Source organism: Furipterus horrens, unplaced genomic scaffold (genome assembly GCF_987537825.1).
Source record: "Furipterus horrens unplaced genomic scaffold, mFurHor1.1.pri manual_scaffold_8, whole genome shotgun sequence".
Taxonomy (NCBI): Eukaryota; Metazoa; Chordata; class Mammalia; order Chiroptera; family Furipteridae; genus Furipterus; species Furipterus horrens.
Window position 1 is genome coordinate 38249102 of NW_028327178.1, and position 25018 is coordinate 38274119.

Sequence of the window (25018 nt, forward strand, 5' to 3'; positions counted from 1 at the left end):
CGATCTCTGAATTGAAGAACACAGTAGAAGGAATTAAAAGCAGGCTAGAGGAAGCAGAAGATCGGATCAGCGAGCTGGAGGACAACCTACACAAAAACTCCCAGACAATGCAACAAAATGAAAAAAGACTGAACAAGACTGAAGAGGCTCTAAGACAGCTGCAGGACAACATGAAACGTAATAATATCCGTATCATAGGAATTCCAGAAGGAGAAGAAGAAGAGCAAGGGATAGAAAACCTCTTTGAAAAACTAATGACAGAAAACTTTCCTAACATGATGAGAGAAAGAGTCACGCAAGTCCAGGAAGCACAGAGGGTCCCAATGAAGATGAACCCCAACAGGCCCACCTCAAGACACATCATAATTAAAATGGCAACATTCAAAGACAAAGAGAGGATCCTAAAAGCAGCAAGAGAAAAACAACTAATAACATACAAGGGTACTCCAATAAGGCTATCATCAGATTTCTCAGCAGAAACACTACAAGCCAGAAGGGAATGGCAAAAAGTATTCCAAGCAATGAAAAACAAAGGCCTACAACCTAGAATACTATACCCAGCAAAGCTCTCATTCAAAATGGAGGGTGAAATAAGGAGCTTCCAAGACAAAAGAAGGCTAAAAGAATACATCTCCACCAAACCAGCAATGCAAGAGATGCTAAAAGGTCTGCTCTAAGAAGATAAAGAAACAGAGAGAGACAGAGAAGAACACGAGTACAAAGGGGAAAAATGACAATGAATAAGTACTTATCGGTAATAACCTTAAATGTAAATGGATTAAATGCTCCAATTAAAAGACATAGGGTAGCTGAATGGATTAGAAAGAATGACCCACATATATGCTGTCTACAAGAGACCCACCTTAGAACAAAAGATCTACACAGACTGAAAGTAAAGGGATGGAAAAATGTATTCCAAGCAAATGGACATGAAAAAAAAGCCGGGGTAGCAATACTTATATCAGACAAAACAGATTTCACAGCAAAGTCCATAAAAAGAGACAAAGAAGGGCATTTCATAATACTTAAGGGAAAAATCCATCAAGAAGATATAACCCTTATAAATATATATGCACCAAACTTAGGAGCACCCAAATATGTAAGGAAACTTTTGAAAGACTCCAAGAAAGATATAGACAACAACACACTCATAGTAGGGGACTTTAACACCCCATTGTCAACAATGGACAGATCTTCTGCTTAGCGAAATAAGCCAGGCAACGAAAGAAAAATACGTTATGCTGTCACCTATTACAGGAAACTAATGAACAACACAAACAAATGAGCAAAATTGAACCAGAGGTATGTAAACAAGGAGTAGACTAACAGTAACAAGGGGGGAGGGGGGAGGGAGAAAAGGGGGTAAGAAGGGGAAGTGTAAAATCAAAGAACATGTATAAATGACCCACAGACATGGGCAACTGAGTGGGGACTGAATGTGGGGGAAGGGAGAGGCAGGATACAGGGAAGCAAGAGGGGAAAAAAAAAAAAAAAAAAAAAGAGAGAGACAACTGTAATGGAAAAACAAACAAAAAAATTTTTTTTAGTGGGGGAAAATGAAAATATGAAGAATGGAAATGCCAGTTCAGTGAATATTAGGACAAAGATTTTCCTTCACGTTGTATATTTTTCTCCCTATTTGATCTCTCCAGAGTTTGGCATTCTAAACAAGTAAGTAATGACTTAAGTTTCTTTGCATAGACCTAATAAGACCAGTTGTTAATAGAGGTTCCTTTTTCTGAACAAGCCTTTGACTGGAATGTCAAGCCTAAAGGAGACATGCTTGGGCTCATGTTGTTACCAAAAAGCCCTAAGGAACTGGGAATGACTTTCAAAGGTAATAAAAGCCCGCGAAATAAAAGGCCTGCTGCCATGGTTGGTTGTGCGGTCCACAGCAATCTCTCCAGGGAAGGAACGAAGGTTGTTTTCCTGAAAGATGGCTAGAAGGGACCTTAAGGCACAATGGAAAACCAGAAAGACTTGGAAAGGACAGGTGTGTACAGGCAAGGATGAATGCCAGGTATGTGGCCCAGCTTCTGTGCACTGAAGAGCAGACTGAGGGCCACCCTAAATGTTCCTTGGGTAAGTTCCAGCAAAACAGAACTAAAGATCATAAGTGATCATTTGCTGCTCTTGTTATGCTTATGCAAATGAACAGGATAAATTAAAAATGGACTTAATGTAGTCCCTTTAAAGACAAGGAGAGTAATCTTAGGGAGAAAAATCAGTATTCAAGGAAAATCACAATGATCAGTGGCAGACTGTAAAGTAGGGCAGCTAACCGTCTTAAAAGTTTCTTCTCATTTAAAAAATGGTTTCACTTGAAAATTAAACCATATCTGTGATATCACCAAAGAGATTCAAGTTGCAGGCAAGTAGAATGTCAAGTGCCTTGCAACTGTATGTCTTCCCAATAAGACAGTCTTACAGATTTAGAGACTTCTTTGTTAGTTATGTTACATAAATTAACATGTGTTTTCTGTTTTCAAAGGGCATAAGCCTATGACCGCATTACCTGAGTGATTGTCTGTACGCATAAGCCTCACTTAATCCTCTCTGCAGCGCTGCCTCCGGAGACTCAACAGTTTGGCTGAACTAAATGGCTGAGTTGGTGAAGAATGGGGTGGTCTGTGGGCTTCACTTTAAAACTGAATTCTCTTTTCTATCCTAATGGCTTGGACAGAAAGGGCCCAGAGGTCTGAGAGGGGGGAAACATAAACTATTTCCCTCAGCCCAAACTAAATAAAATGGGCAAAAGGGTTTTGGACAGGAGAGATGTGCCTAGCACACCTTCCTCCAAAGAAGCCCTTTTTTTTTTTTTTTTTTTTTTCTCCTAATGTGGAACATTGAAAAATTAATCCCTGCCTTTTGCCACCTAGTAGTTATGGATTGAATGATGCTTTTTAACCCTTTTTGCCAAATCTGTTGCCCCCAGAACACAACAAGGATGCCAGCCTGCTAAACCAAGCACGCCGTTGTCCGGAGACAGCCAACTGACCTGGAGTCTGCATGATCCTTCCCCATGTGGGAAGGCCACCCTCCCCTCCACACCCCCACTCTTATTAGGGATTTCTGGACCCAAGGGTAGGTAGGACGACGACCATGTCCAGCTTGAAGCAGCTAGAGGAGCTTGAGACCTTCGCCCATTGTCCTTTACAAGATTACAAAGGGTCTTAATATCTGAGAGGGAGGGATAGTTATTTTTTACGAACCATGGGTATGGACTTGGGGGGGGATGCTGGGGGAGGGAGATACTGGGTGGAGGGGAGTAAAGGGGAAAAAAATTGGAACTACTGTAACAGCATAATCAATAAAATATATTTAAAAATAAATAAATAAATGTCACCAAAAAAAAAAAAAAAAAAGATAAAAAAAAAAAAAAAAAAAAAAAGATGCTCACAGGCTTGACAGATATGCTTGGGTACAACAAACACATAACAAGTGAAGGCTATGCTCAGTGAAACGAAGGAAAATCCACACAAAACCAATGGTGAAGGGAAGGAAACCCGGGTTCTAATCAATGATTTGGAATATAAGGCAGAAAAAAGCAGTCAACCGGTGCAGAATGAGGAAGCAAGAATTGAAAAAAATGAGGAAAACTCATTTTGCGAAGGAGATGCACATCTGGGTCCGGGAAGCACAGAGGGTCCTGGGCGAGCTGGACCCCGACAGGACCACACCAGGACGCATCATGATTGAGATGCCAAAGGTGGAAGATAAAGACAGAGTCCTGGGGGTAGCAAGAGAGAGACAGAGAGTTGCCTACAGGGGGCTGCCTATAAGACTATCAGCTGATTTCTCACAGGACACTTTGCAGGCAGGAAGGGACTGGCAAACGGTAATCGATGTGATGACAGGCAACCTGCAACCAGGATTACTCTATCGAGTAAAGCTATCATTTGAAATGCAAGGGAAGATGAAGTGCTTCCCAGACAAGGTGAAGCTAAAGGAGCTCGTCATCACCAAGCCATTATTATATGAAATCTCAAAGGGACTTCTTAAGGAAAAGAAGATCAAAACTATGAACACTAAAATGACAACAAACTCACAACTATCAACAACTGAATCTAAAAAATAAAAACAAAATCCAAATGAGCAAACCAGAATAGGAACAGAATCATAGGTATGGGGATCATTTGGAGGGATATCAGCTGGGAGCGGCCAGCTGGAGAAATGGGGAAATGATTCAGGGACTAAGAAGCATAATCAAAATCGGTCGGTACAAAATAAGACAGGGGAGATGTTGAGAATAATATAGGAAAGGGTGAAGCTAAAGAACTTCTATGCACGACCCATGGACATGAACTAAGGGGGCTGGGACTGCTGGGGGAAGCGGGGGACTGGGCAGAGGGGAGCAAAGGGGGAAAAATTGGAACTATTGTAACAACAAAATCAATAAAATGTACTTTAAAATAATAATTAATAAATAAATTCACACACACCAGAACTATTGGGAAACAGATACTTCTCCAAGGAGGACATACAGAGGGACCATAGGCATATGAAAGGATGTTCAACATCACTAGCCATCAGATAAATGCAAATTAAAATCACAATGAGAAAGTGCCTCACACATGTCAGAATGGCCACCATTAATAAATCAACAAACAAGTGCTGGCGAGAATGTGGACAAAAGGGAACCCTAGTGCACGGTTGGCAGGAATGCAGACTGGTGCAACCACTGTCAAAAATAGCATGGAATTTCCTCGAAAAACAAAAAATGGAACTGCCTTTTGACCCAGACATTCCACTACTGGGATTATACCCTAAGAATCCTGAAACACCAATTCAAAAGAACTTATGCACCCCTATGTCCAGAGCAGCATTATTGACAATAGCCAAATGCTGGAAACAGCCTGAGGGGCCATCAGTAAATGAGTGGATCAAAAAACTGTGGTACATTTACACAGTGGAACACTATGCAGCAGAAAGAAAGAACTCCTAACTTTTGCAACAGCATGTATGTGACTGGAGAGTATATGCTACGTGAAATAAGCGATTCAATGAAAGACAAATACCATCTCACCCATCAGAGGAACCTAATTAGCAAAAACAAACGAATGAGCACAGCAGAACCAGAGACACGAAAACATGGAACAGTCAGAGGGGAGAGGGGAGGGGGATAATGGTGGAAAGAAGGGGAGGGGACTTGTCAAAGAACACATGTGAATGACGCACGGACAGGGACAACAGGGTGGGGATTGACTGTGGAGCAGAGGTGGGCTCGGCACAGGAGGGCAAAGAGGGGAAAATTGGGACAACTGTAATAGGATAACAGAACATTTTTTTGAAAGGGAAAAAAAACCCACTAAGAGGAATTCAGATAACATGTTAAAGGAGTAACAAAACAGAGAAAACGCAAAGAAAAGTACATCTTTGTTTACTCATAAACATTAAGCCAGCTCCTAAAGTTTAACTTCTAGGTAAACAACACTCCCCCGGTTTTATGATGCACTACTACTAAACAAAATCTTCACTGGAATAACAAGTTCTTCTCTATGAAATTTCCCATGTAAGTGAAACTAAATTTCTCCCTAGAGACAGTTCCTTTCCCAGAATGGCCTAAGCTCCATAACCTACTGCCTAGAACACAAAGAGACTAATCAAACCTTATCAGCTTACAATACTCAAAATTTGACTTTCATGAGAAAAGTTCATAAATTTATATTTGCAAATGTAATTAATATCACTAAAATCAGAGGTTATGGCTTATTTTCACTAAAACTTAGATTACTTAACGGTCTTATTGAAACTATTTTCTTATAGGACATTTGCCATAAAACTATATATTCCAAGAAAGATATCATCCAAAGAAGCAACACATTCCATTATACAATTTTATGGGTTTTAAAAATGTTGTTGGTAGCAACTTGAAATGCTTTTGTCTAAAAAATAAACAGACAAATAGGTATTCAAAGAGGATTCTGTGTGACAGAACTTCTCAGTAATTGAATAAATAAAAGATCAAAATATCTCATCAATAATTTCTAAACCGAAAGCAGGACCCAGAGATTGAACTCATGACCAAAGCATCACGACCTTCCTCTAAACAAACTTTTGACAAATCAAAAGAATTAGAAGCTACTGATTATACCACAAATTATTACTCTATTGACTTTGTCATTGAAAATCAGCCACCATGGCCAGGTGGGCCCCCGTTGTACTAATGCAAAGTGGGAAGAACACGCCCTCCCATCACGGGAGGGAAGTTGTAACCTGCCATAGCATCACCTAGATTCAGCACAGGTAGGTTCCAGGTTTGAAATACAGTGCAGCTACAAGTGTGTCTAAACACAGGGATGACGCTAAGACTTGCAACAATAATGGCTGTGACACAGCCAGAAATGCCCCCAGTGGTCTGACAGAAGGTGGAAAGAGACATGTCTCATGACATACCTGTATTCTCCATGGTGGTGGCTGTTGCAAGTGTCAGAGATCTTGTACACCAGGTGGACTGCAGGTGCACTGGTGGCAAGCGTGAACACTAGTGCCTGTGATCATGGGGATGGTGTTATACTCTGCAATGAGGTTGTGGATGTTTCTCCTCCTGCAGCAGCCATGCTGTGGCCAGATGGATCCCCAGTTAAGGAAAGAGGTGGTGACTTTAGCCAAGGGAATGTTGCCACTGGGTGGTATGTGGTCAAAATTAGGAAGGGCAAGGACAGTGGGCTGTGGTTTTCCTATGGAGCAGGAGTGGTGTCCATAGGCTCCTCGGGGTCCATGGCAGGGATTTGGTGAACTGCCATGGATCTTACACTGCCACCTGGAGATGACAGGATTGTGGTGGCATAGTGAGGAGGAGTCGTGTCCATTTCGGTGTCATCATCCTGTAAAGTGGGCCGAGATGTCAAACGTGTAGATGCTCTGGCTGTGATGGTAACAGGGGCCTGCCCCGTTTGAGTGGCCAGGGGAAGGGTTCCTGCAGGCACCGAGGCAGGTGGAGGCAGAGAAGCAGCAGGCTGAGCGACCTGTGTCTTGTCCCCCGCAGTCTTTTTCCTTGGACCCTCAGATTTTTCCATGGTGTGCAGCTTTGGGTCCACAGCAAGGCAAGGAAGTTTAGCAGGTGGGGGCAGCTCACCTCGATCCCACCGCAGTGGTGGCAGTGGAAGCAAGAGCGGCCCAGACTGCTTTCTTTTGCGGGGCCTCCTGCTGGCAGAGGCCGGGGGAGAATTGCTGCTGGATTGCCTCTCCTTACCTACACATACTGAATCTGGAGTGCTGGGCAGATGCCCACTGCTGTGGGGGCTGTCCCCATGATGCTGCCCTTTTTCCTCTACCTGGCTGGTCTTGTGTGCCGTGCCTTTTGGGGACTCTTCCCGGACCTTCACCACCACCTCCTTTGGGAAAGGAAGTGGGACGATTATAGAGGGTCCCGGCTCCTCAGCCTTGACTGCCTGCTCAGGTGGTGAGCGCAGGCCAGAAGATCTGCGACCTGAATGACGAATAGGGCCCGATCTCAAGCATCCAGACCTCCTGGATGTACAAGCAGGAAGCACAGGCTTCTTCGGGGGGTCCTTCCATTTCACCAACCGGTGGACTTCCAGAGGGAAGCGCACAGTCTGTGGGAGAGGACACCGCCCTCTTGGGACAAGGCCGAAGGCAGATGGTCCAGGAGCATGACAGAAATGAAATAGTGGGTGGAAATGGCTGACAGCAGGGTGGTCCCAGCCAGGTGGGCCATAATCACGGGTGACAGGGTGATGGCCACCAGGCAAGGGATGGTGGCCGCGGCGGAGGCGGCAGAAGAACAAGCGAATCTGAGAAAGGAAATTGCCCATGTAGAGCCAGTTGTGCGCCAAACGACCTCAAATAAGAGTGGAAACAGGGAGAGTCTCTCCTTTGCTTCCTCCTCCTCTGGGGTTCTAGCACGCACTGAACTGACTTCAGCCAGGACCTTCTGATGTCTCCATGGAAACATCAACGGACCTTGAGAGGTCACAGAAGAAGGGGCGGGGCCTCCATGAATGGCCAATCCCATCATGACCTTCTAGCACCTGGGACCTGCATCTCTGTGTAGCAAGTGTTTGGCACCTGCCTTGCCCTCCATGAGGCCTTTGTCCCATACCACTGAGGCCCCACCTGCCTGACATCACCGTGTCTGGCCACTGGCTCTGTGGGAGCTTTGGCGCCTGCCCCACTGTTGTCCCAGGGGCCAGGTCCTGCTCAAAGTCAGTACGGGAGCCACCCGGCTCCTTCCTGGACGTGGCCCACCTCCTCAGGGGACCTTTTCAGCTTCTCTTGGAAGCCCGAGGCAGGTGCACTTTCTCCATGTCTGCCCTGGCCACCAGCCTCACCAGTCAGCTGTGAAACACTGTGAGGTGGAGTGGGCACAAAGCCCTAACCAACAGGCTGCTGCACCTGGAGACATCCCAGAAAAGAGCTGGCAGCTAGCAGGGGTGTAAACCCAATGTGCTGAATTACTAATGAATAAAAAGGGAAGGAACTAATGGAAATCAAAGCATACTGAATTGCTCAGAAGGAACATACATATATATTAACTTTAGAATTTGTTAAACATGTGAAATATTTAAAAACGACTATTAAGATGAAAACAGAAGCCTGGCTGGTGTGTTTCAGTGGAATGGGCGCCACCCTGTGAAGCAAAAGGTCACCGGTTCAATTCCCAGTCCGGACACATGCCTGCATTACAGGACAGGTCCCCGTTTGGGGGCATGCGAGAGGTAATCGGTCAATGTATCTCTTACACACTGATGTTTCTCTCCATCTTTTTCTCCCTCCCTTTCCCTCTCTCTAAAAGGAAATAAATAAAATCTTTAAAAAAGAAAACAATAGAATTAGCTATAACTTCCAAGTCAGTAGAGAAAACACAAAGTAAAAATATTTCAATCATTCCCAAATAAGTCACTCTAATATTAGAAAAGAAGAAAAAGCAGGATAAATTGAAAGCGAAAAGTAACTATTAGGAAAAAGTACAACTCCATGAGAAATATAAGTAATTGATCAGTTCAAGGCAGATATTTTCAGATTGTGTTAAAATATCCTAGCTGTATTGTTTAAAGAGACTTGTAACACATAAGAACCCAGAAATATGTTTAAAAATCAGTTTGTTAAACATAGGTATAGCTATATTATTATCAAACAAAATATACTTAAAGGTTTAAAAAAAGAGAAAGACATTGCTAAAGTGGAGCCTGTAACATAATTTAATACTTTCATTCCCTAAGAATACATAACACGATAATTCTAAATTACTTTGTACCTAAAAACAACCCAAAATGGACATAAAGCAAAAAGGGAAATAATTACAAAAGAAATTCACAAAGTGAGTCAAGGCAATTGAATGTACTTGGATGCAGAATATATTAAAACAACTTTTTTAGGAACTGAGAAATAAGTAGGCAAAACAAGTATGTGAGCTTATAATAGATAAAAGCATTGAAAATTGGAGAACAGCATTGAAAAATTGGAGAATAGACACGTTTCAGGAACAAAGGGGACATTTATGATAATTGACCACATATTAGGCCATAATTAAGCCTTAATAATGGAAAGACTCCCAAATCAGCAAGTATGAGTTTGCCAGTCACCCCAAGTTTGTTTTTCAATCATGGTTTCCTTGAAAGCATTAACATAACTCGCAAACACAAGATGAAGGTGGGAGAAAAAAGAGTTCAGAGGGACATATGCAGTACCACACCATTCACACAAAAGACTCACAAAGTCAAAGATTGGCATTAGAAATTTCAAAATTCAAGAGATGCTAACTCTTACATTCAGTGCATCATGGGCATGACATCCACCATATTTACAGTGCATCCCACTCTCAAAGGAGAGGGTTATACTGGGCATGTACACTATGGGATAGGCATCCTGGGGCCATGGTAGGCTACCCCAGGAGTACAGGCCTGAAATTATGTTCTGTTGTGAACCAGTTGGCCAAATAAGGCCAAAAACTATGGCAGTAAGTGTTCGCAGAGTCAGGATTTCCAGGAAAGAGAATGCTATAAAAATATATTTGCCATACCTATGTTCATAGCAGCATTGATTACAACAGCTTAAAGATAAAAACAACACAAGTACCCACTGACAGATGAATGGATAAGCAAGATGTGGCATATACATACAGTGGAATATTATTCAGCCTTCTTAAAAGAAATTCAGACACATGCTACAACATGGATGAACCATGAAGACATTTTATGCTAAGTGAAAAAAGCCAGTCACAAAAGGCTAAACACGGTATGATTCCACTTATATGAGGTACCTAGAGGAGTCAAATTCATAGAGAGTGGAATGGTGGTTTCCAGGGGCTAGGGGAGGAGGGAAATGGGGAGTCAGTGTTTATTGGGTAGAGTGTCAGTTTTGCAAGATGAATAGAATTCTGGAGACCAGTTGTACAACAATATGAATGTACTTAACACTACTGAGCTATACATTTTAAAATGGTTAAGATGGCAAATTTTATGCTATATATTCTTTACCACAATTAGAAATAATCATAAAAATATCTTTGCCAATGAAACTATTTACAATTATTTTTAAACTCATTTAACAGACCTGCATAAATGTCTGCATTGTTTACAGGCACATGCTGGGTGTTGAGGGATACAGATATCAAGGTAACAGGCTTCACAATGATTAGTGCATTAAAACTAAAGTTTGTGTTTTAAAATAATAACTATTATATCAAAATCTCTACAGAAACAATGGCCCAAATGTATTTTCCTCATTCCAATTGGAAGTATAACTTACCTGCCCTAGATCCAAGGTGACATTGACTTTGTTGTACCGTGTGCCTGAAGAGAGAGGAGGGCTCTGCCACCAGCGTTCAGATCCATCGATTGCGTTGGTGACTGGATGTGCTTTCCTGGGGTCTTCAGAATTGCAATAGTCACAAAACTGGCCCTGATTTAAATAAAAAAGAAGAAGCTCTTTTTTATGTTCAAGTAATTTTGTCTTAAACAATTTAGTAAAAAAGATATCCAAAACAAATACTGCTTTATGTAGCCTAAAGATGTCAGCTGTTGAAATTAATTTAAATGTATCCTTTTTTTTTTTTTTTAATGTATTCTGAAGACAGTAGTAAGGCTTTCTTTTTTTCATTTAATCTTAAACTATATTACCGGTTTATACCTCTGTCTGTTGTGTTCCTCAGATACAGATTCTCTTTAGCTTTCATATTCTACAGCTTTGTGTTTCTTGTCATGGATGACAGTGTAAGAAGAGACTGCTGCACCTGGGATGCAAAGATCTTTTCCTTCAGCAAATCCTTTTTATTGTCTGTATCCCACTTTGTGAAAATTCTATGTCAGGCACTGGGAGGTGCTAAGTACAGTAGCCCTGCCCCTCTAGCTGTGGGGGATGAATCCCAAGAGCTCCAGTGGATACTTCAAACCACACATAGTACTGAACTCTACTCTTTTCTCCTGTACATACCTATGATAAAGTTTAATTTATAAATTAGGCACAGTAAGAGACTAACAACATTAACTAATAATAAAAAGAGCAATTGTAACAATATACTGTAAGAAAATTATGTGAATGTGGTCATTTTGTAGTAGGCGGTTAGATACAGACACGGACAGAGCAGGACAATGGGCCAGATACAGAGGGTCACCAGGACAGAGGGCCCTGGGTGCCTAGCAATGGGCAAAACTACAAGCCCTTGCATGACCACTCCCTTAAGTATTAACTCCTGGAAGATGACATCTAGGCTTCAGCTGTGTTTCAGCTCCAGGCTCAGAGAAGCAGCAATATCAGACTGAGTAACACCATGGCTAACATCAGGACCAGCTAGACTAATGACCCCTGGCGCTGACCAATCAGTGGAGACCACAAAGGGGCACATCTAGGAAGCTGGTGAATATTCTATTGGGATTCTCCCCTAGGGCCTTCAGATAAAAGCCCTTGGTATAGGGACCTTTCTTGGCTCTCTCTGTGGAGCATGCTCCCCCACCGCCAGCTTTTCCCCAACTTCTCTCCCAGGGCTGGCACTCTCTCCCCCTCTCTCTCAATTCCACTTCCCCCTTCCTTACCTCCCCCCTCCCCCTTCCCCCTTTTCTCCATCACTCCTAAGTTCCAAGAGCCCTTTTTTATGTAACTTGTTTCCTCAGCCCATTTCTTAAACAGCTCAGTTCTACCTCTGTGACTTTCTAAATAAACTTTCTCTTATAATTTGAGTCTTGGCTCTGAATTCTTCTCTTAGCCAGAACTCAAGAACTGAGGGTGTTGAACTGAGGTTAACACCCAGTATCATTTTTCCACCACTAACAACTTGTTTCAGGGGATTGTTGAAGTCTTTGTAATAGGTTCAGGGCATTCTGACACAATAACTTGCCATCAATCAGAACATGCTTTCTGTTTATGTCTTCCACACACAAATTTAATACCTCTTCCAGCTTAACTAAGGCTTTATCACACACTGTGGCTATAACATTCACAGTTTGAAGTGCGACAACAAAATGGCACAAATTTCTTTTCCCTTCACAGATGGAAGATTTGTTCTTGCTGGATAGATCTCAACAATCTCGCCATATGATTTTTTTCTTTCCTTAAGTCAAAAAATTTCACCTTCTCACTTAGAGAAAGAACTTTACAACTTCTCTTTGGCATGTGAATTGTCAGCACCACTACTCTTGCACTTTGGAGAATAATAAACTTAGGGACTATTTTTAAGTAAATTAAGGGTTACTTGAAAACAGGTACCAGAGGCAGTCAATCTGATTACCAAGATGGCGGCTACTAACTAACAGGCGGGAAGTGTCTACAGTGTGGAGACACTGGACAAAGGGATGATTCACATGCTGGTCAAGATGGCATAAGATTTCATCATGGAACTCAGAATGGCATGCAATTTAAAATTTATGAATTCTTTATTTCTGGAATTTTCCATCTAATATCTTCAGACCACAGTTGACAGCAGATAACTGAAACCGCAGAAAAAAAAACAGTGGGTAAGGGGGAGCTACTGTACACAAGTGACCATAAGGGAAGTGGGGTACTACAATAGTAGGAACTACTGGGTCAATAGCAATAGATATTCCATGGATTCAGGAAAAGCAGCGTGAAAGAGGTAAACTTTAAGGTTCCTGTGAGGATAGATAGGACTTTAAGTGACAGTGAGTGGCAAACAGGGAAGGTGTTCCTGTGGAGAAACAGAGGCCAGCTGATCCAGATTAATAATAACATATGTAATAAAAGGCAAATGGGGGAGATGTGCTGGGCTCTGGATACCAGAGTGAGAAGTTGGTAGTTAATTCGGTTCATAAATGGGAATCTATTTCTACCTGGGGTGATTATCTATTGGGTATTATCATTGCTAACTTCTTACTGAATTACTCTTTTTTGGTAGGCAGAAGCTCTTGATTCTGTTTTGTTTGTTTACTTGTTTGTTGCAGTGAAGAATTTTATAGCCATTATGATCTAAAAATCTCAACATAGGCCTTTCTAATATATTGAATATATTTTAAGTGGATCAAAGGATCATGCTTACACAATGGTAGACTTCACATACTGAACTACTTTGCTCTCAAATTAAATTATCTTAGGGCATAACCACCACATAAGGGGGGGGGGGGCAGGGAAGAAGAAAACTTATACCTACTGCCTTTCCTGAGAGCATTACAGTTATCCAAGATAGCGTCAACACTGACATTTGGAAAGATGAATACCTAGAAGGGAACTTTTCCCAAGTAATAAAAATAAGCTAAAGGGGACTTATTTAAGAAAAGGAAGATCAAAATTATGAACATTAAAATGACAACAAACAACTATCAACAACTGAATCTAAAAAATAAAAACAAAATCCAACCAAGCAAACCAGAATAAGAACAGAATCATAGGTACGGGATCATTTGGAGGGTTATCAGCTGGGAGGGGGAAGGAGAAATGGGGAAATGGTGCAGGGATTAAGAAGTATAAATGATAGGTTCAAAATAGACAGGGGGATGTTAAGAATCGTACAGGAAGGGGTGAAGCCAAAGAACTTATATGCATGACCCATGGACATGAACTAAGGTGGGGTGGGATTGTTGGATGGAAGAGGGGTACTGGGCAGAGGGAAGCAAAGGGAAAAGAAATTAGGACAACTGTAACAGCATAATCAATAAAATATACTTTTAAAAAAACCTCTATTCATCCTTCCAAATAATATTCCCCAAGACCTTCATGGAGATTTAAATATATGTGGAAATGCTCCACAGATGAGTAGACTTGGGATTGAAGAACCTTCTCAGTAAGGTCAACACTATGACCGATCTCTGAAGGAAGGGTCTTGGCACTAAGAAGCAGAACTTCTAGAGAAAATAACCTAGTGCTGCTTTTTAATTTTTTTTTAATGCAATAACTGATAACAGTTTTCCAAATAAAATTTTTCGATCAGAGGAGAAAAGAATTCATGGGCCTTCTCAGAGAGCAGATCATTGGGGCAGTCCTTTCCTTCCCATGAGTATCACTGAGAGAGGTTACATTGATTTTTCTGTATCCATATCTTCCAATAAACACTTTATACTAACTTACTGCTCTGTATGGATACACAAAGGAAAGTGCTTATGTCTCTGTAAGTCTCAGCCACTTCTGATTCAACTTTCTGTTTTCAACAATTGAAAGTGAAACTGGACAAAAAGATAAGAATAAGGTGGACTTTTAAAAAGCTGAACAGAAGACAGAAACATGACATTTGGAATAGAGAAAATAAAGTTGGTATTATTTGTAGATGATAAAATTATTTACATTAAAACCACAAATGAATCTATCGATAAAAATTGTAAAACTACTGGGAGAGTTTAGCAAGGTGGCTGAACATAAGATTAATTTACAGAAGTCATTGAATTTCCATTCAACAGCAGCAAACAACTAGAACATGTAAATAAAGGGAAAACATCATTTATAGTAATATCAGAGAATGTCAGTATCTCAAAAGAATTTTAACAGATAAAATTTTCAACTTTATTAGGGAAAAGTCTAAATAAATAAATAGAGAGATACTGTTTTCTTGAACAGAAAGATAATATTGAAAACTTGTCAATCCTTCCCCAAATTGATCTATAAAGTAAACACAATTCCAATAAAAAATCTCAATAGGGATTCTCTTGGAACATAATAAGATAATTCTAAAATGTATATGAAACAATAAAGGATCAAGAAAATCCTGGATATTGTTGAAGATGACCAGTGAAGATGGCCCTTTAAGGTATCAGGGCTTATTATGAAGCTATTATAATTAAGTTAGAGCAAGATGAGATAAGCAGACCAAGGGACAGAAGAGAGAGGCCAAAAACAGACCCATGCATTTTGGAAACTTTAGTATATAACACAGATGGTCTGTGTGGTCAGTAGGAAAAGGAGGGTTAATCTACATGCAATGAAAAGAATAAAGTCAGATTCCTATTCAAACCACAAACAAAAATCAACTTTAAATAAATTAAGAATTTAAATGTCAGAAATCAAACTTTAAAGTCTCTTAGTAAAAAAATAAAGGTGAATTTGGAGTAAAGTAACCTCTTAAACAAGATCCAGAAAGCATTATATAAAAAAGATCATATTAAATTAAGAATATTTACTATATTAAAATTAAGAATGTTGGTTCATCAAAGACACCTTAAAGAGTAGAAAGAAAAACTACAAACTGAAAGATATTCACAATACACAAGTGGCAAGTAGTCTCCAATGATGGGTACCATCCATTTGTTTTCTCTATGTGCCTGCTACTTTACCCATCAAGAGGCAGAGGTTATTTACCTTCAAAGCAATTCTCTCCCCTTAAATCCAGACTGACTTTATTATTTGTTTTTTTTGTTTTTTGGTTTTTTTTGTAGTAGAAGTATCACTCTGGCATTTTCAAGTACAAGCCTTAAGAGAACCAGGCAGATTCAGCTTTATTTCTCTTGGAATCCAGCTACTCCCAAACTACCACTCTGTGAAAAAGCCCAAGATAACCAAATGGAGGGGACATATTGAAGAGCACTGAGACATGTGACATGTTAGTGAAGCCTTCTTCAACCATCTAGTCCATCCTAACCAGCAGCTAAATCCAACCGAGTTATACCAATTGACACCACATGAAACAGAAGAGCCACCCAGCTGAGCTCAGTCAATTCACAGAATTGTGAGAAAAATATAATAATTTGTCATTGTTTTAAACCACTGAATTTTGGGGTGATTTGTTACACAAGAATCAATAACTAAACAAAGAACATAAAATCAATTTTAAAAATCTCATCAGAAATATATACTGAACTCCTACAAATCAATAAGGGAAATATAAACAGTGCAACAGAAAAACGGGTAAAATAGGAATAGGCATTTTATGGAAGAGAAAATACATGTCAATAAACATTTGAAGAAATTTTCACAATCACCATCATTACTGATCAAGGTAGACCACAGTGCTATACATTCAATAGGATCAAATTAAAAGTTTGAGGATAACAAATATTGGAAAGGATGTGATAGGAATATGAATTGGTACAGAGACTTTGGAAACTGTTTTGACATTACCTTTTAAATTCAAAAATTTACATTTCCTATGACTCAGAAATTCTACTCTCAAGCTCACAACCCAAAAAGAATCTCTTTCACAAATTTAATGGCATCATGTTCAAGAATAGTCATAGCAGCATACTTCACAAAAGCAAAATCCTGGGAATAACCTAGTTTTCCAGCCATCAGAGTATGAATAAATCAGCGGTGGTGTATTCACACAATGAATGAATATATGAACAATAATGAATAAATGATATATACAATAACATAAAAATATATGAATAAATCTTACCAATATAACATTAGGTTGGTTTTTTTTTTTTTTTTTAAGGAAGTTAAGAGCACTTAATTTGGGGGAATATATACAGGTGTAATTTAAAAAACTATATAAAAAGTGAACCAAAAGCAAAATCAATAAAGGATTCAGGATGATGGTTACCCCAGATTATGTGAAACAGAAGAGATAGAAGGTGGGGGAACTATATGGTTAGAAATAAGTTATTATCAAGGCCCTATTTTTGGTTTTGCTAGCAAGTTCATGAATGCTTGTTATACTGTCTTAAATCCATCCATCCACATATATATTAAAGTGGACCATGCAAGGACCAATGATGAAACCATGTCATAACTGAGAGTTATGAACAATCTATAATCCAACTCTGCACCTGAGGTCCAATATTTTTTGAATAACCATAAATAAATAAAAGCAGGATAAAAATGATAGCGGTCAGAGATGAGGGGGGCAGAGAGAACAAAGAGGCTCTTGTGTTCAACCATTCACGCATCCATGCAACAAACCTGCATTGATCAACTACCCTGTACCAGACAGAGATGAGAAAACTGAAAGATAAACAGGACAAGAGACTCATGCTCTGAATTGCGTTAAGGTTAATACTGGTCTAGTCATATGGGAAACAGCAAATGTAGTAGAAGGGGCTAAAAAGAAAGGGGACAGGGCTATTCAAATAAACAACTAAAAAGACTCACATTCCAAGGATGGAGAACCCCAGAGATTAAGCCAATGTTTGCTCAGAGGCCCATGAAGTGACCTAGACTTCTTCAGAAAGATGAGAAAAAACAGTTTCTCTTATTTGCTAATATTTTTGATGATTCTCTTTAACTAAAAGCCTCACATAGATAATACTTTGCAGCTGAATTCACAGTATAAACAGTCTCGTTCCAAGACACTAGAGGTTGATCATAGTACAGCTCCCTAACATAACTTCTCTTTTATTATTTGAACATTCATTCATTTATTCAACCTTTTCAAATTACCTACAATGTGTAGAGCACAGCATCAAATGCTGGGGTAAAAACAAACAAATGAACACTAAAAATAAATCCTGCCCCAACGTGGGAGGGAAGAGAAGTAATTTGAACATCACTTATTACCAAAAAGTGGTGGGATCAAGACAGCAGGAGTGTTGGAGCCCAGGGGTGGCACACCATGCTTCACTTTGCTTAATCTTCCCAACACTCAGGTTTATATCAAAATATTCAAAACTTAAAGACAAAGAAGTAAAGGCTTAAGGAGGTCAAGTGCCTCAAACCACAAAGCCAGTATGCGCAGGATCCAGGACCTGTGTGTGGATCTGATAGTGTTACTCATGGCCCAGAACACTTTCCCTCCTGGCCTGGCTGCTCTGTGAGCTACATCCAAGAGCCCTGTCTCAAATTTGGATGGAGTGTGAGGCCGCATTGGGATCGCAATTATGTCATTTTCCAAACACCTGCCAATGATCAGATGTGTGAATGAGACACGGCTCAGGAAAGAACCCTGTCTGACAGAAGCTGAGATTCATGCCCTTAACGGCACGCACAGAAAAGCTGGCACGATGAGCATTTAATCACCCTCATCCATCAACAGCCCCATTTCAAATCACCACATTTGTGCTGCCATGAACCCTACTCCTAGCCATTGCTCACGAAGGTTCCTGAGATTATGTGACTTGCAGGCACTGTCTCAAGTGCCAGGACCCAAGCCAGCTGGAGCCCTGATGTGAAGAACATTCTGGAGTACACCTATTCCAATCTTGGAATTGCTCCTTTGCAAAGACCTTGTCCACAGCATTCTCCTGAGAGACACACAAACACTTCGGTGTGGTTATCGAGATCAAGACTAAGGTTTGTAAATTTCCCAAAGACCTCTATGTCTGCCTACAGTGGGGTGAAGGGATATTATACAGCACAGAAATGTGTCCAGCTCTGTGGCCCCCACCCAGGTTTCACCCCACAGAGGGTGAAGCATTGTACCTCTACTGTGCTGGGTTCCTGAAAGGAGGGATTTAGAAGATCTATGAAACAAGGGACTCAAGGATGTTTTCAATTTTTTTTGAAGGCAGATAAGCAAATGTCTGCAAAATTTATATGTATTACTCAAAAATTATGTCCATTCAGGCCAAATTCCAGAGATTTTTTCTCTTAATTCATTTCAAAAAGATGCATTTTGGAGTCAAATGATAGAGGCTCAAATCCTGCCTCTAAAAGTTACAGCTTCAAAATGTTAGTTGAGTTTTGAGCCGCCCTTGAGCTCTGTTTTCTCTGTTAAAATGAGCTAACATGTCCATTTTGGGTGGTTAAGTTGGTTGGAATATCGTCCCCACACACCAAAAGGGTTGCAGGTTTGGTCCCAGCTCAGAGCACATACCTAGGCTGAGGGTTCAACCTCTAGGTAGGGCATGTGTGGGAGGCAACTGATCTCTCTCTCTCTCTCTCTTCCTTTTTCTCTAAAAATCAATAAAAATATATCCTCAGGTGCAAATTTAAATAATAATAATAATAAATGGGCTAACACCACCAATCTTACGCTGTGGTTGTGAGATGTCATTCATAATGGGATCAGACCGCCATGGGGACCACTGGGTGCTTGTTTAAATGAGTGCATCTTCGCATCCTGTCCTGGACCTACAGAACCAGCATCTCTGATGGAAGACAGGAATCGAAAGTTTTAGAAAGCACCCCAAGTGATTCTTCTGACCACTGCAGTCAGGAGACACAGAGGCCATGGTTACAGGCATGTGCTGAGGGGGCCACAAGTGAAGGTTCTTGCTGCAGCAGCCACAGAAGTAGCTGCCGTGATGGCAGTGATGAAAGGAAGCATTCATGTGCCAGACATAGAACCTTCTACTTGGCACAGGCTGACTCTTAATTCTCATGACAGATCTATAAGGTGAGTACAATCATGAGATCCTTTTACAGATAGAGAGAAAGAGACACCAAAGAGCAATGTGTGTTCTCCACCTGCCTGGGCACCATCTGCCTGTGAGACAGGCAGGTAAAGAAACTTGCTTTTAAGCTTCTCCATCCACAGACAGCTGAGAACTGTGTTTTTTTCTATATTGGTGAAGTGTTTCACTATGTTCCCCCTTTCACTCTCCTAAAAATTATTTTACATATACCCCATGCTCCTCAACCCTCCTCCACTGATAATTTACTGAATTTGCTCATCTTCCTAATCACACACCTGCCTTGCCTCCCACTGCTGTGGAGAAGCTGTCTGTGCTCCAAAGCCCCCGCCCAACACCCACACGGATTCCTGTCCCTCCTGACTTTGCATCTGCAATCACAGCCCCTAAACACATACTCTCCTGAATCTCAGTTTATCCTTCTATTGGATTATTCCCATCAGGAGATAAATATACATGCTTAATATAAACGACTTCCCACTTTTCCCTTACTGGGTCCACTCAACCCACACTCCCCCTCTTGCTGCTCATTTGCTCCAAGGCTATTCCTGCCTCAGGGTCTTTGCACTTGCTGTTCCCTCTCCCAGAAACAGGCTTTTCCCAGACTTCAGTCCCTTTTCTAAGCGGTCATTCCTATCAACTCCTTTTAAAGTAGCGCTGCGCTTTACTGTCTATTTCTATTCTCTTATCCTCTTTTTCTTCTGAGGAGGAATCACTTATTGTTTGTCTTCTTTTTTTTAAATAATTTATTTGTTTATTTATTTGTTTATTTATTTTTTAAAGAGAGGGGAAAGGATAAAGAGAGGGAGAGAAACATCATTGTGTAGTTGCCTCTCACTCACGCCCCCAACTGGGGACCTGACATGCAACCTAGTCATGTGCCCTGACTCGGAATCGAACCAGCGACACTTGGTTCGCAGGCTGACACTCAATCCACTGAGCCACAGCAGCCAGGGTTATTGTTTGTTTTCTTCCTGTCATCTTTATTGGCTTGCAAATGCCCTGAGCCAGAGACTTGTTCACTACCTAGAAAGGTATCTGGCACAGGGTAGGCACTAAATATGTATTCATTTAGTTAATAAATTAAAACGGCATAAACTATTTTGTTACTCATTTCAAGGAATATGCCAGAAAGTAAAAACCAAATTAAATAGCGATGGGGTGGAGGGGTAGTCCCAGATATGGACTGTGTGTGTGTGTGTGTGTGTGATTTTGCCTTTAATGTCAGAAGCTGAACTCCAGATTTCAAAAAAACAAACAGGAAATTGCTGACTGATACCTGTGCCACTGAACTCATTAAAAAGCACATTGTAACTAAATCTAGACTTGCTTTTTCTCCTCCCTCTACTGAAAATCTACTAGTTCCTTCCCTCAAGGGCCTTCCAGAACCACCTGCCTGCTCTGGGCCAGAAGCACCAGTTATGTTTAACTCGGCTCCCCTGCCTTTAGATGGAGCCTTTCCAGTTTCAGAACTTGCTGCTACAACCTTCCTTGCTTATCTTTCCATCACAAACAAATCAGAGAAGAAAAAAAGAAAATGATACTCACTCTTCTGGCCACAACATGCTTCTTCATTACGAGTTCCTGCCATTCCAAAGAGGCTTCCCAGGCAACTATGCGTCTCTCTCCTAATCTACTTCACCCATCACATCTGGCCCCTGTAATCAATGCCTTGATATTCTGACTTTTTACTGAAATAGGTTCCCCAACAAACTTTAATTAAAGTTACTGTTTTTTGAATACTGAGTTCCAAGTGCATGTGGTTTACTTCATGTAATCCTCAGAATAACCTTACGAACCTTACAAAGGTACTGTATTCCCATTTTACAGATGATAAAACTAAGGCTCAGAGAAGTTAAATAACTCATGCAAGGACACATCTTTAGGAATGGATGCTCTCAAAGGGAGCTCGATTGAGTCCAAAGCCCATGCTCTTAATTATGTTGTATCAACTGGTTCCTTCTTGAAAGAACAGAAGTTCTTTATGGAAGTTTTAAAAATCCATATGTATTGGTTTCTGTACATTCCTTTTCCTTCTACTTCTCCCTTTGTTCTCTCGTTCTTTATGTTTTTTTGTTGGCATTTTACTGGTGTTGCTTGGTTACTCTAGTTGCAGGTAAGTGGTCTTCCCTAAAACTCAGGTTTACAACGTTGGCCAGGCCACATTTAGGCCTTCCTACTCAATGCCCCAATCCCAAAGCCTAGATTTATGAAACAGGTCTGCCCTGATAGCTTATTCATTCAACCATAAACTAACGACCTGCTAAGAGCCAGATATTGTCCTGACCTGATTTATTTCTCCAACCAGGCTTTTTGCTATTACTTTAATCTCATTAGTAAGTAATTAGCCCTGGTTGGTGTGGCACAGTGGATTGAGCGCCAGCCTGCAAACCAAAGAGTTGCTGTTAGTTTCCCAGTCAGGGTACATGCCTGGGTTGTGGACCAGGTACCCATTTGGGGGTGCTCAAGAGGCAACCACACATTGATATTTCTTTCTCTCTTTCTCCCTCCCTTCCACTTCTCTAAAAACAAATAAATAAAATCTTAAATTAAAAAATGAAATAATTATACTCTTTTACTGTTTTATGTTCCCATTGTTCCAATTCATTCCCTCAACTTTTTGTTCATCCTTTTGAATTTCATGAGTTGCCTAAATTCTTTTGAGAACCAGAAAGGGTCTAAAATACCTACAAAAAATAAAATGAAGTATTCAGAATTTCTGGAGAAGACACAGAGTTCTCATACAGGGATAACATTCAAAATAGGTAACAATTAGTGCAGCGGGGCTTTCTGAGTTCCTAGGACACACCAAGCATGTCCCACCTGTACCTGTTGATCCTTTTGTTTGTGGAACACATCTGCCCACTCTCCTCACGGGGCTGACTTCCTCTCAACCCTCAAGTTTCTGCACATCAACACGTCCTTAAACAAGCTTCTCCATCTACTCAGCCTAGAGAAGCTTCCCTTCATTAATTGCTATCATAAAATCCTGTTTATTCTCTCCAAGACACAATAACAATCTCTAATTATTGTACATGTTTACTAATTGGTTGCAGTCTCCCCATAGCCTGTTAGCTCCACGCAGGTGGCAACCTTTTCTGCCTTGTTTGGAACTGTATTCCCAGCTCACTACATACCCCTCCTGTGTGCTTGGCACATAGATATCAATAAATATTTGTTAAATTTATGAGTGGATGAATATTTTGCACAAATGTGTATATTTGTGTGTCTCTGGGTAGCAATTATTTCCTTAGTAGATAAGAATCTGCATTAGAGATCATCCACAAAAGACTTTCTACCAGCTCCTGCCAAGCTTCCAGGTATCAAGCTGGTGAATGAGGACAATGAGCCAATCTGAAAGTGACGTTCAAGACCTCATTCATTTATAGGGACAGTGAAAGCAAGAGAAAGGTGCCTGCCCCTCATATTTCTATTTTTCCCCTTGGAATGGCACCAGACAAGGGTCAGATGACAGGAGAATTAACTCAACTGCACAGGAGCTCCAAACAAAAATCTCCTGCCCTTCTATGGGCCCAGAGAGTAGGGGGTAAGGAGAAGAAAAGGAACAGGAGTAGAAAGTACTGAGGCAGAGTGGGGGAAAGTGCCTCAGTCATAGCACCCCCAAAGAAGTCTTGATAGAAGCCCCTGTGCCCACATATGCAGCCTCTGAATAGAGGTTGCTGGACTGAGAATATAGATATGTGCATGAGCATGGCTGGTCCAGAGGGGACTGAATCTTTGACTGCAGCTCCCTCCAGAAAACTCCTATGCCCTCACTGCACTCACCGTGCACACAGCTGGTGTGGGGAGGCTGCATCCCCCATGAGGCCTGACAGTCAGAGCCTCATAACTGCCTATGGTTGGACCTAAGAGATCACATATGCAACTTTGACCTAGAGACAGACTTACCTCTTTCAAAATTATTTCAGTGGTGCAGCACACTTGGCAAAGGCCATCCTTCTCTACAGCCAATCTCAATCCTTGTGCTACACTATTACTTCACCCTTTTATTTTATAAAGACTGAGAACCATTGGTTACAAACATTTCAGTAATAGTTCTGAAGGCCCTTGGTTAGCCAAGCAGATCTACTGTGACTTGTTTCAGCTGTTGTACAATCCTCCTAAGTTATAGTGACAGTTGCTCTCTGTCATAGCCAGAGAAAGACAACACCTCCAAACCAAGGCAAGTAAGTGATCAAAGAAAAATGAGGCTGCACTTGACACAAAGCATGTGAGGGGTACAAAAAGTTAATTCAAAGCCTGCATGGTGCTCAGAGAGAGGGAACAAAGGTTTCATCAGGTCCTAGCATTTCTATTAGAAAGAATGACTTCAGTAAGCTATATTTTTATTTAAAAGTCTATTAAGTTGACCTAAAAGATAATAAAATTATGAAAAAGAAATAACTAGTTTATGGCAATTTTACTAAGAGATTTTCCCAATGAGGCATTTTTTGCTAATTTCCCTAGTTCGTTAAAAACATTCAAAATCATTGTCACTTTGAAGATATATTAAATGATCAGCTCTCACAATGAAACAGGAAAGTTGCTTGGAAACAGAAGAAATGTAGACAAATTGAAAGCCTGAAATTGTATTCTCATCAAAACACTATGCAAACTGCCTTAGAGGGACTCTTTGCCAGCAGTATCTTTTGTGTACCCAAATCCTCAGCAATATTTAGTCTCTGCAGAGCCAATCCCAGGACATAAGGAATCAGACTTTTCATTCTACTATCCCACGCTGTCCTCCCCTTAATGCAGCCCAGAGTCCTCACTAGCGAAGGAGTCATCTTACCACTGGGCTCTGTGCAAAAAAAAGAATCCAAGGTTCATGTGCACCCATCATCCCCAAACTGCCACCGTCCTTACTGTATGCCCCCTTGATATGTTCTTCATTTGTAAGGATGATTCAGTGTGGGTAATCCCCAAATATCTGTTTAGCCAAGAGCTTTCCTCATTCTCTTCAGGGACCATATTTTGAGTTATCAGATTGCAACATCTCAAAAGCAGAGACCCTACAGTGACCCAGAGAGCATCACGCAGTGCCCCCAACCTCCACTCTGCCAAACACAGATAATGCTCACTCACTTGAATGGTCAATAAATACTGCTCACTGACTGAAAGATTGCATATCTGATTTAAAGCTAAAGTCACTGCTGTGGACTGAATGTTTTTGTCTCCCTCCCCCCTCAAAAAATTCATATGTTGAGACCTAACCACCTAGATGATGATATTAGGATGAGGGCTCCACTTGCATGAATGGAATTTGTGCCCTTATGAAGCGGCCCAGAGAAATGCCTCATCCCTCCTACCATGTGATGACACACAAACAGACTGCAGTCAACGAAGTGGGTCCTCAGACACTGCATCTGCCCATGCCTTCATTTGCCAAC

The 25018-nt window shown here is 40.9% G+C and overlaps 1 protein-coding gene across 1 annotated transcript in view; it reads right to left on the reverse strand.

Annotated features, from left to right (window-relative positions):
- LAMA3 (laminin subunit alpha 3) overlaps positions 1 to 25018 on the reverse strand; it is a 267981-nt gene that overhangs the window by 229915 nt on the left and 13048 nt on the right. Inside the window, exon 2 of the mRNA XM_090285716.1 lies at positions 10714 to 10866. Coding sequence (XP_090141842.1) covers positions 10714 to 10866 — 153 coding nt within the window. The remainder of the gene's footprint in view (positions 1 to 10713; positions 10867 to 25018) is intronic.